Source organism: Athene cunicularia (genome assembly GCF_003259725.1).
Source record: "Athene cunicularia isolate RWA chromosome 2 unlocalized genomic scaffold, athCun1 chr2_part1, whole genome shotgun sequence".
In the NCBI taxonomy this organism is placed as follows: Eukaryota; Metazoa; Chordata; class Aves; order Strigiformes; family Strigidae; genus Athene; species Athene cunicularia.
The window spans coordinates 42,583,734-42,601,473 of NW_020799095.1; the positions used below are offsets into that span (position 1 = coordinate 42,583,734).

The 17,740-nt window shown below is 35.6% G+C and overlaps 1 protein-coding gene across 1 annotated transcript in view; it reads left to right on the forward strand.

The window, feature by feature from the left end:
- ESYT2 (extended synaptotagmin 2) overlaps positions 1-17,740 on the forward strand; it is a 58,602-nt gene that overhangs the window by 37,682 nt on the left and 3,180 nt on the right. Inside the window, exons 14-23 of the mRNA XM_026843487.1 lie at positions 1,265-1,366; positions 5,783-5,845; positions 7,802-7,876; positions 9,671-9,757; positions 10,525-10,674; positions 11,680-12,068; positions 14,281-14,379; positions 14,991-15,122; positions 16,507-16,612; positions 17,581-17,630. Of these exons, the coding sequence (XP_026699288.1) occupies positions 1,265-1,366; positions 5,783-5,845; positions 7,802-7,876; positions 9,671-9,757; positions 10,525-10,674; positions 11,680-12,068; positions 14,281-14,379; positions 14,991-15,122; positions 16,507-16,612; positions 17,581-17,630 (1,253 nt within the window). The remainder of the gene's footprint in view (positions 1-1,264; positions 1,367-5,782; positions 5,846-7,801; positions 7,877-9,670; positions 9,758-10,524; positions 10,675-11,679; positions 12,069-14,280; positions 14,380-14,990; positions 15,123-16,506; positions 16,613-17,580; positions 17,631-17,740) is intronic.

Below are 17,740 nucleotides of genomic sequence, written 5' to 3' on the forward strand. Positions count from 1 at the left end.
GGGAAGTTCCTTGCACAAAGGTGATGGGTTAGGAAATTTGGGAACAGGATCCCAAATTTATTATTGCTGTGTCTTATGTTCTGTCTGCAATACAAGATTGCCTGGGTGGTTTGAGAATAAGAATGGTCATAGCTCAACCAGCACAGAAAAGCAGTTGCTCCAAATGACTCAATATTTAACTTTGAGTCATTTTCTTTCCAGCAATTTGTTATAAAGAATATGATAGAAAGTAACATTGAACACTTAAAAATTCTATTTATAACAATGAAGTAATACAATACTAGGTTACATTAAGTTGTCCAAAATCAGATACAAAAAGGCTTCACAGTTAGGTGGGGGGAAAAATATTATGGGTAGACTTATTCATGCAGGGAACTGAACAGATTTCTACAGATTCTGTAAAGACAATGCTTAGATAACAACATGGATCTTCTAGACAAGCCACAATGAATTATTGTGAATATAGGATTTTGTCCATTTTATTCTAATATGGAACATTTACAAGACTGAACATGAAAGTCTGCTGGCTTCTTGTGTTTATATTCAGTGATAAGGGTCATGTAGTATAACAGCAAAATTAATCACTCTTTTAGATTGCTTGTATTTATGGGGAACAAAAAGTTCAAAGGGAATGATGTGTTAAAATTACACTGATCCTTATCGATAGTTTTGAAGACTTGTCCACAACTTCAGTGTTACAGCTAAAATATTTTCTAGATGAATAAGTATGTTTTATTACCTTCAAAATGGATTTCTTAAGTTAATGCTTATCACTGGTACATTTTGGATATTGTCTTCAGCCTCATTTTGTTTGAGTTACAGTGGATAATCCCCAGCACGGGCATTTCTTTTGCACAAATACATCATAGTTGTGTGTTTCTGAGACACTGGGATGACTTATCTGAAGTATGTTTCAAGTGCAATAGAGAAGGTGTTGAATGCTGGACTCTAAATTTACTTAGTTGGATCTGCCATATAAATATAAACTACCAAGAGTAAACTTGGAAAGTGGGTTAATATATTTGAATAATTAATAAAAAATAAGAATAAAAAAAAACTTTTCACCTTGCTGCGCTACAGAAAGTCATTTACCAGATGAAACTATTTGTAATGACAAATATTTACTTACTTTTTGTTATCTGCTGTTCTCTCTGGAATCCTTTGACTGTTTTCCTTAACTTTTTTGTGTAGTAAAGCTGCTTATGCATTCATTCTGCCACAATCCCATCACTCTGCTTTCTCCTTCCATTTCCATCTTCCTAAGAGTATCTACGAGGGAAACTTTGGGTGTGGATACTTAAAAGAGAGGAGAGCATCGGGACTAGTCTTTTGTGAAAACACTACCTCACTCTATAGAGCACTATTTGTGAGTTCTCTGGTATTATTTGTATTGTACCTTTTATCTGCCAGAGTGTGGATTAGTGCTACTAAAGCCACTCACTCTAGTAGAATGAGAGCATGCAATTTGTTTTGGCTGCATGGTTTCAACAAGTGTGCATTGTTTTTGTGCTATTTTTATTGCATTTTAAAGGCTACTTAAATTTCATTGATCAGCATATCATTGGGTAAGTAATTAACTTTTTATGATAAAAACCCAAGATAAGTTTGTTGTAAAAGCTCTTACATTTAACTTAAATTGCTGATTCATTGAGAAATAAAATGCATCCTATACTAGCACACTGTGTGCTGGTGAATTGTTGGCTTTTATTGCAAAGAAATTAAACTAATAAATATTACAGCCAACATCCCTGTAGTTTCTTTAAAAGGTGATGCACTCAATGTTTGTAAGAACTTGCAACCTCTCCACATTGGTTCAAGTATTGCTTTAAAAATGGGTGTGGTTCTTTGTGCTCCCCAAACTATATATTCCCTTGTAAATTCTATTTCACTCCATGATGCTCCTTGTTTTGCAAACTCCCAAGCTCCTTTTCTTTTTTTCAAATTATTCTGTAGTCAGGGAAATGAAGGCTAGGGATAACCACCAATTAATATTTTTTTACTTTAATTTAATGTTACAAGATTACTACAAACTAATGAATCTCTGAATATATTACACTTAAATCTGCAAACTCAACCTTGGTATCTTCAAAAAGAATGAGAATCTGTTCAGAATAAGAACTCTCTTGCCAGAGAGAGGTGGGTATGCCACTGTAGACTGTGCAGATAAACTTGTGCTGGCTCTCTACTTTGGGCTCATATCATAAACTTTGGTTTTAAAACACCTTCTCCTCTGCCACCCCCAATCCCAACAGAACCCTTTTCTGTGGTCCTTTAAGTTCGTTTCTGTGTAGAAATTAATTTTAAAGTATCAAAAAAGGTACATCCATTAGCAAATTTTATTAAAATTTAACAAATTAACATATAAACATGCTTATAAACATGCAGTTTATAAGCTATGATTTGGTTACATTTGTCTTAAAACTGTTAAGTAGTTGCTGATTCTTTTAGTTATAAAAATACTAGATACATCCTAAAAATAATTTTAAAAAATCAAAATGCTTGATAAAAAGTATAGCCCTGATCTTTTTGTTGATCTTAGGGTCTTTGCATTAGGACATGTCATCCACATATATCAGCATCTATTTAGACATTGGACAAAACTTTCCAAATCCCTGAAATGATTTGTGAGTCAGAGTGAACAGCAGCCATTTTAAGATAGCCAGATCTGGATTTCCTTCAACAGCACTGCCTTGTTCTGCAGTTGCATGGGTCCTAGTCTTGCAGCAAGCAAAAGGAGATTTATGGCTGGAGGCCAGGAGAGAGGAGAGGACTATAGTACCACAGAAATAATATCTTCAGCAGTCATTAAACTACATCTTGTTTTCAGGGCATCTTTAAACAGGAGGTATGCAAACATTCACACCTGCAAGTTCAGATGTACGGTTACATTGATATGCAACATGAGTTACTTCGTGGAGGAGGAGTGTTAAAAAAGTAGGCTCACTTTATATAGGGAGAGGAAAATTCAATGCCCTGAGTACTGTCTGTTCTTTTCTATGCAGTTTTATTGACTGCTGAGAACTTAGATTCGTGACACTGAATTCAGACATTTACCTATCTAAATCTTATTTATTTGAAGTTAAGGAGTATGAATAGTATTCTTAGTATAGTTTCTGAAAGTGAGTAACACTAGTTTTATTATTAATTCATAACACTTTTTCTTTTAATTTGGTGTCTATATAACATATAAATTATCCATATTTTAAATCAGCTCTTACAGATCAGTGACTGTCTTCTGCTTATCAATTGAGGATAGGCTCACAGATTTAGAAACTTCTAAAGTTCCATTTTAACCCCAAGCAAGACTTAGTGAGTCACAGAAGTAATGAGTCATACTCCAGATCATATTGAATTAGTATCTGGCTTAATAAAAAACCAGCTTGTTATTTGTGGTGTAATTTATAGCTTTGTTATTAGGATTTACTGCAAATGTCACTAGCTGTTAGAAAATGCTAGCCGGAATTCCACTGTGCCAGTTATCATTATCCTTCTTGGATACCTGTCCCCTTTTCCTATAACTGCAGAGGCACTCAGAACCATAGCAAGACAATTTTGTCACCCAAGGCAAGACTTTTTCTTGGCTTTTTGTATTGAATACTCCCTTTTCTTCTCCTAGTCTCCTCCCGCCCAGCCTTTCAGCCACCATCCTCATGGACCTGCAGCTCCTTCCCTTGAAACCTGAAGTCTGCCTTAAACATATTTACCCCAGCTGATGTCCCTCTTGGCCTATCCTTGCTATGATTCCAGAGGAATTGAGACATGTTCAATATCCAGGAATCATGGGTTGCCTGCCTTTATAATTGATCACATAGGTTTGTTTTTGACTTTTAAAATTCTTTGAAATAATAATATAGGGGAAATAAAGATGTGTACTGACTGTGCAGGTGGAAATGTGAAGGAAAGATGGCCAGTAAGTTGAGGGGCAGTTTAGGATTTAAAAATATCTTGATGAATTGTAGATATGATCTGAAAAAATAAAGTATTTTTCCATAGAGGATGGTCATTGCATCCATATAAATATGAGATGGAAATAGCTGTCTGATGGATAGCCTGTCAGAAATGGATATGTGGTTGTGCTGTATCATATTGTTTTGAAAGATAAACACCATACTGTATATAGAAAAGAGGAAAGTAGCCTGTAAGATGTATGGATTATCCCTTCTGTTCTACTTCGCCTTTACCAAGGCCTTGATTTTGGTCACAGCCATTTAAGGTCTGGAGGACAGCAGTGATGGTAATGTTTAGAAAGCCAGTAAACATGACCGGCTGAGGAAGAGCGTTTAGCCTTAGGAAGTAAAGATGGGGATGGAAATGATACAAGGCTGCTGCAAACGAAGTGATTTTTTTCACGTTTGTCAGAAAACAAGTAACAGTGCTTAAACTCTAGCAAGGAACATAACTGTTAGGCATAACATTTTTTTCTAATGAAAAGGATAGTTAAACATTAGGATTGATATGTCTAGGGATATTGTGCAGTCTCAATCTTTGAAGGTCTTTAAGTACAGTAGTATTTCCTAACATACTAGATAAAGAGCTGTGGAAGATTCCATAATTCAAATTTAAGAAAAATAATTGTAAAAATCCCACAAACCCATCCAAACTTTATTTCTGATTTTTCTCCAGTTTCATCATATTCTATCTTTATTCTGAAACAAAAATTTAAAGCTGAATGCCAGGAATCTTGTCATATATATTGGCCAACTTCAGCATATGACATTCCAAAATAAAATGTGAAAAAAACTTCTGTATAAAGGTTAAATCTCTCTTCGAAATCACTTCTGGATTTGAATTTGAGGAAGGCATTTCTTTTCGCACAGCATTAATAATATCAGTTCCTGTTCATAAACCAGCATGTTTAAAAAGGCCATTATACATTTTTTTCTGTTGCCACACACTACAGCTTTTAAAGCAGAATTCTCCCTTGAAACAAAAATTTGTGCTTAAAGGAAAAGCCAGCCATAAGTATACTAACTTGAAGTCTGTTTTATTTCAAAATAGTATTTCCTGAAATTATTTCTTATGAGCTGAATGCTAGTTTTCTGTAACATTTTTGTACTTTACATGTGTCACTTGGAGATTAATATATTATTATTAAAATAAAATTTTTAAATTTGCTTAATTATAGTTAGAGGTTTTGTCCTGCTAAATCAGTTCAAATTCCTATTATTAGTTTATTTGAACATCTTCAATTAACTGCGTAAAGGAGTAGACCTTCATTATAGTTAGCATGCAGTGATTGTAATGTTCATCTGCTCAAATGACTTAGATTTTTATAATGATCTAAGTCCTATCAATACTTACAGCATTGTAATTTCTCACATAAAAAGACTCCTTCATATAATTACTTGACTTATCATCAGGGTAGCTTCTATGTTGTGAAAATACACCTAACCAAATTTTGAAAAGATTCATTCAGAAGGCAGTCCATAGGATATCAGGCATTCAGTAAAACTTATTTAGTGACGTTTCCTTATTATGGTAAAAAAAAAAACAACTGATAAGGGAAATATGGCTGGACTGAGAGCACATTAGTTTTAAAGCAAAATATAAACATTCAGAGAGGATAAGGAAAAAAGTTTTATCAGACTTTTTGTTGTTGCTGTGGTTCCTTCATTGTTTTGTTTGAAAGATTTTGGGGGTTTTTTAGGTTGAGGTGTTTGGTTTTTTTTCCCCCGCCCGCTTTGTCCTATGTTGTCATTTCATAATTAATTAACCTAATGAAATTGCTTCATTGCATGACTTATTAACCCTTCCTATGTTCATTCTCTCCTGACTTTAAAAGCATAATCCATTAGAATTTAACCCTGATGGCTTGAAGAAGGCTGCTGTTCAGAAAGCCCTAAAGGTAAAACTAATATAGTTGTCCATTTAAGGTCACGAAAGTAATTGGAAATGCACAAATGCCTGCAACACTTCTCTTCCAACAGTGTATGGAATTTCTGTTGCCAGATATATATTTAGTGCAATACTGTTTTACTTAAATTTGGTTTCAAGAAGCTGTCAAGACATTGCTAAAATACTATGGTCTCTGGAAATTTGAATTTTAGATTAGTCAAGTGGAGTATAGACTGCTTTAGAAGACTGAGGAAAAAAACAGTCCTGAGAACTAATTTACAGTAGTAACTAAAGAACAAAGCTGACATGAAAGCTAAGACATCTTTCACATAATGAGCGATACTTTATTGGTTAGCTCTGAATGACTAACCAGTAAAACAAATCTCTGACGTATTTTGAACTAATCTTGTTTCTGCTAGATGTTTTTAGAAGACTTTACATCTTTTATATAAATGGTAAATAAATTTAGCCCAGCTTTTTGATATGGAAGACATAGAGTTGAGAGGCAGACACGGAAGGCATAAGCCGAGTTCTCAACTAGAGGAACTTGGATAAGAGGCAGTCTCTAAGAGACTGTCAATAGCAATTCAGTAGCAGGTGTTAGAGGTACATTATATGTGTGTGTACATATTGCTACCTGTTTAGCATGAATTGTAGATACTTATATAACAGCATAAGCAACATAGTCTTTTTGTCAACTTGTGTAGTTTCATCATTTTGTGCAGAAAAGGGAGTTTCAGGAACCTTTTTACAAAGGAAAAAAAAGAAACATATGTCACCTGCCATTTTAAACACCATCAGCTGGAGTGTAATCTGACTTTCTGTTCCTTAAACCTTTGTGTTCCGTTGTCTTTGAGAGTTAAATATTTTCAGTTAGAAGTCATGAAAAAAAGAAATGCAGCATTCATCCAAGAAAGGAGTGCTTTCTTAACAGCTTTTTTTCTAAAGGGAAGTGTGTCACATTAAAGTCAAGTAATATTAGTTGAAGTATGGTGTCCAAAATGTAAGTTCAAATCTCAAAATATGTAAAATATGCACATTCTTAATTTAAAAGTAGAAAATATTTTAATCGGTTGTAATTGTGACCTTACATGCATTAAGTAGATTTTAACTAACTTTCTGTTTACAGAGCTGATCTGTACAATTTCCTAAATGGCAGAATTAAAAGTATATTATTAACCATGTACACTATATTTTCTAGGCCTTTTAAACTTCATTAACACCTGTTTGAGATGATTAACTTTCATGTCTAACTTTTCTTTTCTAACTTAAATTTTTGTTAGGCTAATTTAAAATTTGCGAAAGAAACATGTAGCTTGGAATGTTCCTGTGTATATATACAATTTGTTTCTAAACTGATGTTTATTTTCACAGTTTGATGTAATGCTATACAGCTGGTGAGCAAGGTTCAGATATGGCAGATGGTTGATTCTCTAATAAAGAGTATTTGGTAAACTAGAAATATACATCAGGTACTTTATAGTGCATCTTCTTACTCTCCAAACTGAAAAGGAGGGAATATCACTGTTCTGATATTACATCAAATTTATAATACTACTGCACTGTAAATAAAGTAAGCTTGTGCTTTTTCCATATCTCCCATGTGCATGCAATATTCTTTTTGCAGTTTTAACTATGTTTCATTAGCTTTTGGGGGTGTAATGCTCATTAAAGGATAAGAATTTGCACCTTACCAGTTTCATTCAAAGAAAGCAGAAAGGAGTCTAAAACTCCTGCTTATTTGTAGGGTTTTGCTTCAGCATATTTAGTATAGTTGGATGCCTTGATGTTAATGTGTTCAACAGTTACTAGCCAGTCTGCCATTCAGGGCTGTTGAATAAAATACTGACAATAATAGATAAGCATATAGTAGTATGCATACAATTTGTATTTTTAAGATGCAAGTTTCAGAAAAGAGAGGTTTTGCTTTATTCTAAAGGCGAAGTTTTTGCTTTTTCTTTACCAGTCAGGAAAGAAAATAAACAGCAATCCCAATCCACTTGTTTTGCTGTCAGTTGGACATAAGGCACAGGAAAGTAAGGTAAGTTCCTACTCTTTATACTTGGCTCTGTCTACAAACATTTGATGGCTCTGTGTGCTTGGCATTGGCTGTCAAGCTGTTGAGCATATACACTGCACTGAAAGTTGCCACCAGCATGGAAATTGCCAACAAGAAGCCAAGGATTGAATGGGTGCTTACCCAGTTTAAACTGTCTATGAGTTAGACCGGGTTTTTTTAACTATCTGTAGATGTCCTTCCACGGTAGGTTCTGATCTGCAACTGGGATTCCTACAGCAGTGATTGTATAAAAAACAGCATGGGCAAACAGCAGGCTTCAAAATACTTATCAAGATTTGAAAATTTAGAGAATCGGAGAGTTAATGTCCAGGTTGAAAAGAACCACTGAAGATTATCTGCTTGAGCGTTGTACTTGAAGTAGGACCTTAGATTAGCAAACATGCTGTGTAGCTCTTAGGAGTGTAGTTTAGTGAGGCTACTTTGTTGTCTGCTGCTTTTTCTGCTTTGAGGTATGGACCACTTTTGTGCTTTGAGTCAGCTGTCCTGTAGCACTTTTTTGAGCTCCTTTGCATTCCAAGGTAGACATTCATGGAATCCTTTCTAACAGTTCTCAGAGCAAGTTGAAATCTGCAAGTTGAAAAGGTTTTTATTCTTCTGTTTGTTTTTCTCATGCCCCCCTTAGGATCTTAAGCTCTGTGATCTTAACGTCACTGTAGCCAAGGTTGCTGTTGAGTCACATCTGCAAACTAATACTCCTCATTTCTAAGTGATGAATTCAGAACACCATCACTCCTAGTCAACATATCCAATGATTGAAAACAGCCAGAACTGTTATGACAGTGTGTGTTTTCTTAGCACAAACTCTTAGTTGCTTGTGCGCCATTGTGCTGCTTTCCTAGAATATATCAGAGTAGTTGAAGCTCTCGGTGAGAACGCGGTTCTGCAGACCTGAGACAGCTTTGTGTTTTCTGAAGAACATGTCATCTGTCTCTTTTTTTCCTAATCAGGTGGTCTGTAATGGATGCCTGTCATTCAAACAGCTCTTTAAAATAAAATAGCATCAGCAAAGTGATACCTAGATAGGTAGATAATATGGGAGGAGAGGACATCTAATTTGGCTTCTTCATAACCCTGTTAAAAATTCTCACAAAGACTAAACCAGATGTTATATACAGTTTTAATTTTGACACCTATTAGAGAATAGAGGTAGAATTTCAAGTCCTTTGTTCCTGTAGATTGCTTTTTTTATGAGCACTTCTGTGTGCCTCCTCCCCCAGTTACTCAGTTTCTGGATATAGTGAGATGTCCAAGTGAAATCTTCCACATGGCTGCTTGGAGATTAGAAGGAAATATACGAGTTTCTAGGAGTTTTATTGAGTTAGTTCAGCCCTTATAGATAAGTATGAGGAGAGAGAGAATGTGCCAGTCTGAAGACCTTGCATTTGTTCATAGACTGGTGTGAAGTAAAGGTTCTTTAGCAATTTTACTTTACAGCAACTTTCATGCAAAACATATTCTATGTCCTGTGTATAATTTTATATGTGATTATATATATATATACACACACACATATATACACATATATATACACACACACACATATATATATATACACACACACATATATATATATATATATACACATACATACACACACACACCTTGGGTAGGTTCCACTTGGACTTTGTTTAAATATGTTAGGTTTCAGACACAAATTTTGCAAAGCCAGAATGAAAAATGTACTCAAGTCTTGACATTGGCTTTATTAGGCAGAAATATTTTATAATTTGTATGCTTCCTGTTCTCTAACTTCAGATTCGATACAAGACCAATGAACCAGTATGGGAGGAAAACTTTACTTTCTTTGTACATAATCCCAAAAGACAAGATCTTGAAGTTGAGGTATGTTGTCTCATTCTTTATATACCTTTCTTTTCTAAGACATTGCAGTAGTAACATTCAGACATTACAGGCTGTTATGAAATGAGACCGAATACACTGTGAGCACCATTAAAATTATGTGTAAAATGTTCTTTAAGACCAGGCAATGAAATGTTTACTTGCATTTACTACTAAAAGGAAGAGATACTGTAACCACTCTCACCAGAACATAGTTGATGGTTGTCTTGCTTAAAAAAGAGAACAAAAGTAAATTTTGATACCTGTTCAAATCTTAACATTCTTAACTGCTAGCAGAAATTACTGTTATGTATGGCTGATTTGTTTCCTCTCTCATCATAAAGAAGTTTTGGCTTCATCCAAATACTGTGTCCCTTTACACTACTGATGTGTCATTTACATTGTTAAGAGAGACTGTAGTGTAAATGAGGACAGCCCTAGTTACTATTCCTCTAACAGTTCTGGGAATTAATTTTCACACAGACTGTTTGGAAACCATGTAGTTAATTTGATCAAGGGTCAGATCAACATAGATGTGATGATTAGTCTTCTATCTTGCTTTTGCTGTACAAGATAGGGATGAAGAAACTAGGCATTGAGTATATTTGCTATTTCCCCCTTCAGTGATCAGGGAAATCTGATTTAAGAACAAACAACATTTGATATTGTTTGGATTTTTTGTTTTTAAATGAAACTGTCATGTCCTTTTCTTTCTCTGAATTCTTACAAAGCAGATGATACAAAATGACTTAGCTTCTGTGTTCCTTCAGGTGAGGGATGAACAGCACCAGTGTTCTCTGGGGAACTTCAAACTGCCTCTAAGCCAGTTGCTAGAAAGTGAAGATTTAACTATGCATCAGCGGTTCCACCTGAGCAACTCTGGTCCAAACAGCACTATAAACATGAAGATTGCACTCAGGGTACTCTAAAACTTCTCCCATTGTAAATATCTGAAAGCATGTTTAAGACTATTGTGACTTCTTTTCTTCTGGCTTTATGAAGAAGATAGTATGTTTCTGTGGGTGTCACAGTGCCAAATATCCTTAGTGTGGCAATGCTATCAAGTACACAAAGATAATCCCTAATTTAAATACATTCTGTTTCAAAAATAGAAAATTCTCTGAATGAAACAGTAATCAGCTGCATTAAGATTGAGGTTTCCTGTGGTTTTAGGTTCAGAAATCATGTTTGGAATCTAAATTTCTTCAAGATTTTTTATGACTCAGAAGGCTATAGATCAATGAAATCACTTTTATCTTATAGAAATGGAACTGAGGGCATGATGGTTTAAAAAGAATACTTTATCGGGAAAGGAAGTGCCTTCGTAGTACTAGAAAAATCAAACTAACTCAAGCACCTTGGAGTTTTGAAGACAAAACTTGCATACCTGAAAGTTGGTTTGTCTTTTTCCCCAGCTAAATTATTTGGTTTAATGAGGTAGTATATCTCTTTGCAAACACTGTCAAACTTCTGTTATGTGTTCTTTTCTAAAGCACTTTCTTGCTTACATGTCATTAATAAATGAAAGTAACCTATAAAAGAGTAAGCAAGGACAATGAGTGAGAAGAACCTGTGGTGTAGGAATATATTTCAAAAGATCAGAAGAAAGCAATTATAGAATAGCTTTGCGGGTGGCTAGAGCTGCAAAGTAAATAGCACTTGCACCAGAAGCGCTTAGAGTATAGGAAGAGAATAATGAAGAGGTAATTCTAAATGAATGAAGAATTTCACATTGTTTTATAGTTGCCATAAAGAAGATGGAGCTATGTTTTGCTGTGCAAAAGGCTTCCTTTTGTAGAGTGAATAACTGTGAATATTTTTAGCCCTGCTTTAGTGTCACCAAGCAGTACTCTTGTAGAAACAATTTTGTTCCTGTTTCTTGTACTGGAAGATAGTAATATTATATGTATTGTTACTGTATCTAGGTCCTTTCTCTTGAAAAGCAAGCAAGATCTCCAGATCATCAACATTCAGCCCAAGTAAAAAGGCCATCTCTTTCCAAAGATGCAAGAAAATCATCTTTTAAGCCTCAGGTTCCTGTCTCACCAACACCAGATTCAAACAAACCTGTTCCAGCTTCCCCAGTGATTGACAGTGATAAAAAGACTGATACAGCTGAAAAAAGTCAGCCTCCCAATGCCAGCCCTCAGTGGCCAACAGATCTCAGCCGAAGTTCCTCCAGTCTTCATGCCTCTAACTTCTCTTATTCTCCCAGCCACCTCTCAGTCAAAGAACCCACTCCTAGCATAGCCTCAGACATATCTCTGCCTATAGCCACGCAGGAGCTACGGCAAAGACTACGACAGCTTGAGAAGTATGGTGTTAATTACTTGGTTTTGCAAAGCATCTAAGCTGATTTATAAAAAATGTTGTCAGTGCAGCCAAAGAAAGAGTGCTTAGTTTGCATTTCAGTAATATTTTTTCCTGTTGCAGTTTGAGCCTGCCAATTGAAAATCAGCCATTGTGATTTTCTGCTTCCTCACGGTACCTCAGTTAGACAGATTGTACAGTTAGAAGTTACCTTACCCATTCCAGTGATCCCTAACATAAAGTCTACTTTGTTCTCATAGCTACACTGTGTCATGCTAAAAAGAGTGGGATAGCAAGAGGGAAGGATATTTTTTTATACATTAATCACTTCCATGGCAAGAGTTGCCTGTTTCACCACTGAATCTTATTAATAATAACCCAATTAAACTGAAGGTAGTTAGTCTATTTAGATTACTTGGAGTTAACTAGAAACAATTTTAAATGAATAGTCAGTTAATTCAATTAATGAGGATTGCTGCAGCCACACTTTCTTAAATTCTTTTTTTTTTTTTTTTTTTTTCACTTGACTCAATGGGCAGCTATACTTGCCAGTGAAGAGCTAAGCAGTTATTCTGCTCTAAATAGGAGAATGGAAACCATTAATCCCCTATTCACGTAGCTTCTCTGTGAATATAAGTAGAACCGATTAATCTTTTTCTCTCAGTGTTTATAGAATCAATAGAGTAATATATGTTGGAAGGAACCTCTGGAGGTTAGTCAGCCAACTGCTCAAAGCAAATCTCACTTCCAGGTTAGATCAGGTTTCCAAACAAGTTTTGAATATCTCCTAGGATGGAGGTTTCAAAACCTTTCTCAGCAATTCCAGTGCTTAACCACTCTACTGCAAATGTTTTTTCCTTATTTACAATCGGAATTTATCTTGCTGCAACTAGACTGTGGCCTCTTGTTCTTTTACTGTGCATGGCCACGAGGAGCCTCACTTAAGTCTTTCCTATAATGTCTGTTTTAGGTAGTGAAAGACTGCAATTGAATCTGCTGTTGGCTGTCTTTTCAGTTTGTACAAACCCATTTCCTTCACCAACTGCTTATGTGCTCCAGTCCCCCATTTATCTTTATGGTCCTCTGCTGTCTTGTCTTTCAGTTTGTCAGTCTCTCTTCTTGCCCAGAACTGTTAGACTTTGTTCCTGGTGCTAGACTTTGTTAATTTTAATAAAAGTTGAAATACTACTCCTTATTTAATACATAAATGCCATAATTTCTCATTTGGTAAGAGTGCTAAAGCTATGGCTAAGGAGGTCCTTTATTGTAGGTCCCATGGTTTTAGGTGCTCCGATTTTATTTTTTATTTTTTTTTTATTTTAACTAAGAAAATACTGAACTGAAATGCTTCATTCTAGTTTTTAAAGTGAATGACTTAGGAATTTTAATGGAACAACCACTTCGTAGTAGCTATTCACAAGAGACGCACCTCTCCTTTGAAGTTAAGATATCCTTCAGGTGGTTGAGAAATGCCAAGTATGCCATATACTGTTCTGTGTGAAATGGAAAATACTCATAGTCAGTTTACACAAACTAAAGTAAGCATTTCATAGAGATGAGGAAACTGCAAATATTGGCCATTCTTTAAAACAGAAATTATTAAACATGGTGCTTACTTTTTATTTAAGTATGACCTGTATTTGTTAGTGTAAATTGATTCTAATCTTATTTTGAATGTGGCATGAGCTGTAGAAAAGTAAAATGACTGTTTATACTGTGATTTGACCTTTTAAAACAATAAGTGTGTTTAAGCATTACTGTTTTAATCCCAAGAATATTTATATTTCTACATTAGAGAATTTAGAAAAGAATGAGCTAATGGGGTCCTGGCCATAGGTAAGAGTGGCCCATCACTGAGGTTTTCATTGCAGTTTGCACCATTATTATTTCCAAGTTCCTAGATACTGCTTTAATGTTTATTTTAGGGTAAGCAAGTTCTTTACTGATAATTGTTTTCAAAGTACTGAAGAGCAGCTGACCTCTAAACTGACAGGAATACCTAGCTTATTTTGGAGCGTAGAACTGTTGGACCAAGGAACTGCAGTACAAGGAACTGATGAAGATATGCCCATATGCTAACACACATATTGGTCTACTGAAAAGTTAAATGTATAATACATGATGTCTGGGAAAACTACTCAGCATATATTTCAGCTAGGTGTTCCTTTAAATATGCATTTTAAAAACTAAGCATAATGTTCTACTTTTTCCTGCAGTGGAACAACTCTGGGGCAGTCTCCCTTAGGACAGATTCAGTTAACAATTCGTCATAGTTCACAAAGAAACAAACTGATTGTTGTAGTGCATTCCTGCAGGTAAGCATAAAATACCAAATTTCATTTTTGTGCATATTTCTTTGTGGGCTTTGTAATATCTTGACTCATCATTATAAATTGGTTGTCTGGATGTTCTTTGCTATTTTTAAAATAATGTACTGATTGCACTTATGTATTAATACAAAAACATAAAGAGCTATGCTCAGAATCAGTAAAAAATTTGTTGAAGATTTTGCTGTGATTTTATATTTGTCTATTATTCCTCTGTCATATTTTAAATGAAAATGTCATGTAAATTTTTATCAGCAGTGTCTGAAAGTTATCTCCGAGAGACTGACTTTTTCATGGAATGACAAAAATGCATGGTTTTTAGAAAGCCATATAGAAACTTTGAACTGGAATTTAAGACACATTGTATTCCCACCTCTGCTATCTGCTCACCATTTATCTCATCTTGTACAAGTCACTGCTTAGCATTTTGTTTAGTTTTTCTTTTCTACTGCTGTTACCTGTGTGCTGTATCCTGTGCATCACACTTTGTACAGGACATCCCACAACTGATTCATTAAGTGATAGTAGTGTAGACACTTATATTCAGCAATGTCTCATTTATTTTCTAAGTGTTTTTCCTTGTTTTTCACTGATCACAGAAATTTAATAGCATTTTCAGAAGAAGGATCTGATCCATATGTGCGGATGTATCTACTGCCTGATAAGAGACGATCAGGAAGAAGAAAAACACATGTATCAAAGAAGACATTAAACCCAGTGTTTGATCAAATGTACGTTCTAAACTATGTGTAGTAGTTTTATATCATGTAATTATAAAGCTGTCAAACCAAGGTTTCTCAGCTTACCTGAATGGATGAGCTGTTGAAACTCCTAGTTGTCACCACGAGACTTGATCACACCTTTCTCTTCTGCTTTAAGAGCTCTTCCCATACTTCTATTCCCTGTTATCGCCACAGCCCTTCTTACTCTGTTACCAGCCACTCCTCTTTTTGTCTGCTTTATCCTACATCAGTTACCTCCCCTTTGTGCTGGTAGCTAAGAAGCAGTGTGTGCTTTGATGAACGTGAGTGCCATTTAGGTGGCCAATGCTGTTGGTATGTCTTCCAGCCAGGAGCATGTCGATTCTGCCTGGCTGACTGCCTCCTAGCTGGTAGGTGCTGCCTCCTTGCTGGGACAGGCCAGCCAGTGTCTATGCATGATCACATTGCTCAGTCAATCTAGTTGGTGGCACTTCTCAGCATTCAGAGTGTCATTTACCTCATAGGTTATATCCCAGCCCACAGGCTGGAAGTTGTGCAAGCTTGTGCAACGTTATATTGCATAAAAATCCTTATCTTTTGCACTTGGCTTCTTGATGGTAGTTTCTTTCACACATGTACCCCTTACTCCTCCACCCATCACTTTTCCATAAAAACGACCTTTCTCTACAGACAAAAAGTTAATTTGGGGAAAACAGCACTTCATTCTGTCCAAGGGAAATCTGTAAATCATTAGTTAGGGGCTCTGGTAGGTTTTCCTGGTAGCGCAGCACTCTCCTGTTTATTCCAGGTAATAGATTTGTTTTACTGTGCCCTTCCAAGTAAAATGTATTGCAAAGCATTAAATCTGTTTAAGAACTGTAGTGACAAACAGATGTAGATTGTGGTATAATCTTGCCCTCATTTTCTGTAAGCTTCAGATCGAGGAAACAAAATGCATTCTTCCTTAAAAGTTGATAGGTTTCCTTGGTGTATCAGGAAAGAAAGAGCTCTGGTTGTCAAGGACTGAGGATCAGTAAGACTGACCAGTCTTTCCCTTTTTTGGAGAACAGTGATACTGAGCTGTCAGTGTAGCAGGTTTCTTCGTTCTCTTCTCTGTAGAGTCAGTGGTTGACCCTTCCTTGGTTTGTTTGGTGTGTGTTTGTTTTGTTTTACCAGTGGCTTCTAGAGACCAAAAGTAACAGAAGTCTCAAACATTTGATGTTGATACTGATCGTAGTATTGAAGCAAAATTTTAGGCAAAACACTGGGATTTTTTTCTTCATTTATCTTGGACTTAATTTTTTGTTTGGGGTGAGAGATGATTCGGTTATGATTTGAATTGTTGCTTCACTGGAGGAGCTGAACTTGCACTTCAGGTACAAAATTCTCTCTAAAACATCACTTTGCTTGTCAGATTTGATTTCAGTGTTTCCCTGCCTGAAGTACAGAGAAGAACACTAGATGTAGCGGTGAAGAACAGTGGTGGTTTCTTGTCCAAAGATAAAGGGCTGCTTGGCAAAGTAAGTCAACAACAAGCAAATTCTGTTAATACAGCATGTTATTCTATAAGACTAAAATCCTCATGTGATATGAGCTTGTTAGTATTGACTGAAGCACCTGATTCAGGTACAAAGCTTTTCAAAATTGTAGATGGCTTAGATTTCAAGCTTCAGTAAGGGAAGGAACAAACTGCAGAGACATACATAAAAAGATGAGGCAGTAATCTCTTCTAGAGAACAGTAAGTTTTGAAGCTGGCAGCAACAAAAGTAAACTGCATGTCAGACTTACTAATCATACCATCATAGAAAGAAAATAACCAGTAGAAGACAGAAGATACCTCAGAAAATGTCCAGACAAAACTGGAAAGACAAGCAAGAGTACTTAGAGAAGCACACAGAACAAATGTATGTTTAGTAATTAAAATCCTAGATTGTAAAATCCATGGGAGAGAACTGCTGCTGGAGACATTTTCAATGCTAAAACCAGCTGTTGTGTTTACAACTTCACTGTTCTATAGGCACTCAACAAATCGCTCTATTTCCTACACATGTGATTTGGAGCATGCAGAAGGAATTGTAAATTCCTTGTGAATTGCCATGTTCAAGCTATGTAAAGAGGATTAGAGATATCAGAATCATGGTCCGTTCATGGTGAATGGTGCTCTTAATTTTCCTGCTTACCAGGAAGGCTGTTAGCATAAACACATCAGCTGATTGCCATTGCCAAGATATGCCATGTTCAGAATTTAAGCCGGTACTCTGGGACCATATCACTGAAGAGTATAGATTTTTAGGTCAAAACCAGCAATTTGAAGCTACTGCAAGTCAGCCAGACAGCAGATAGCTATGATGACAAGGATGTAAAATGTATTTTTTTACTAATGGCATTACTTATACTGTAGTTTACAGGATTGTCAGATTTGGTCTTTAAAAGACATAGAATGAAAGGCATACAAAGGGCATTGATTGCTAATTTAACTTTCCACAGTTATTAATACCTCTGGCATCTGAAGAACTTGCTAAAGGCTGGACCCAGTGGTAAGTATAGTATTTCCTTTATTAATAATAATACTTATTAATAACTAGTGTGTTAACAGTTTTAATAATACCTGCTAAATGTAAAAAAAAATATTTTTTTTTTTTTTTCC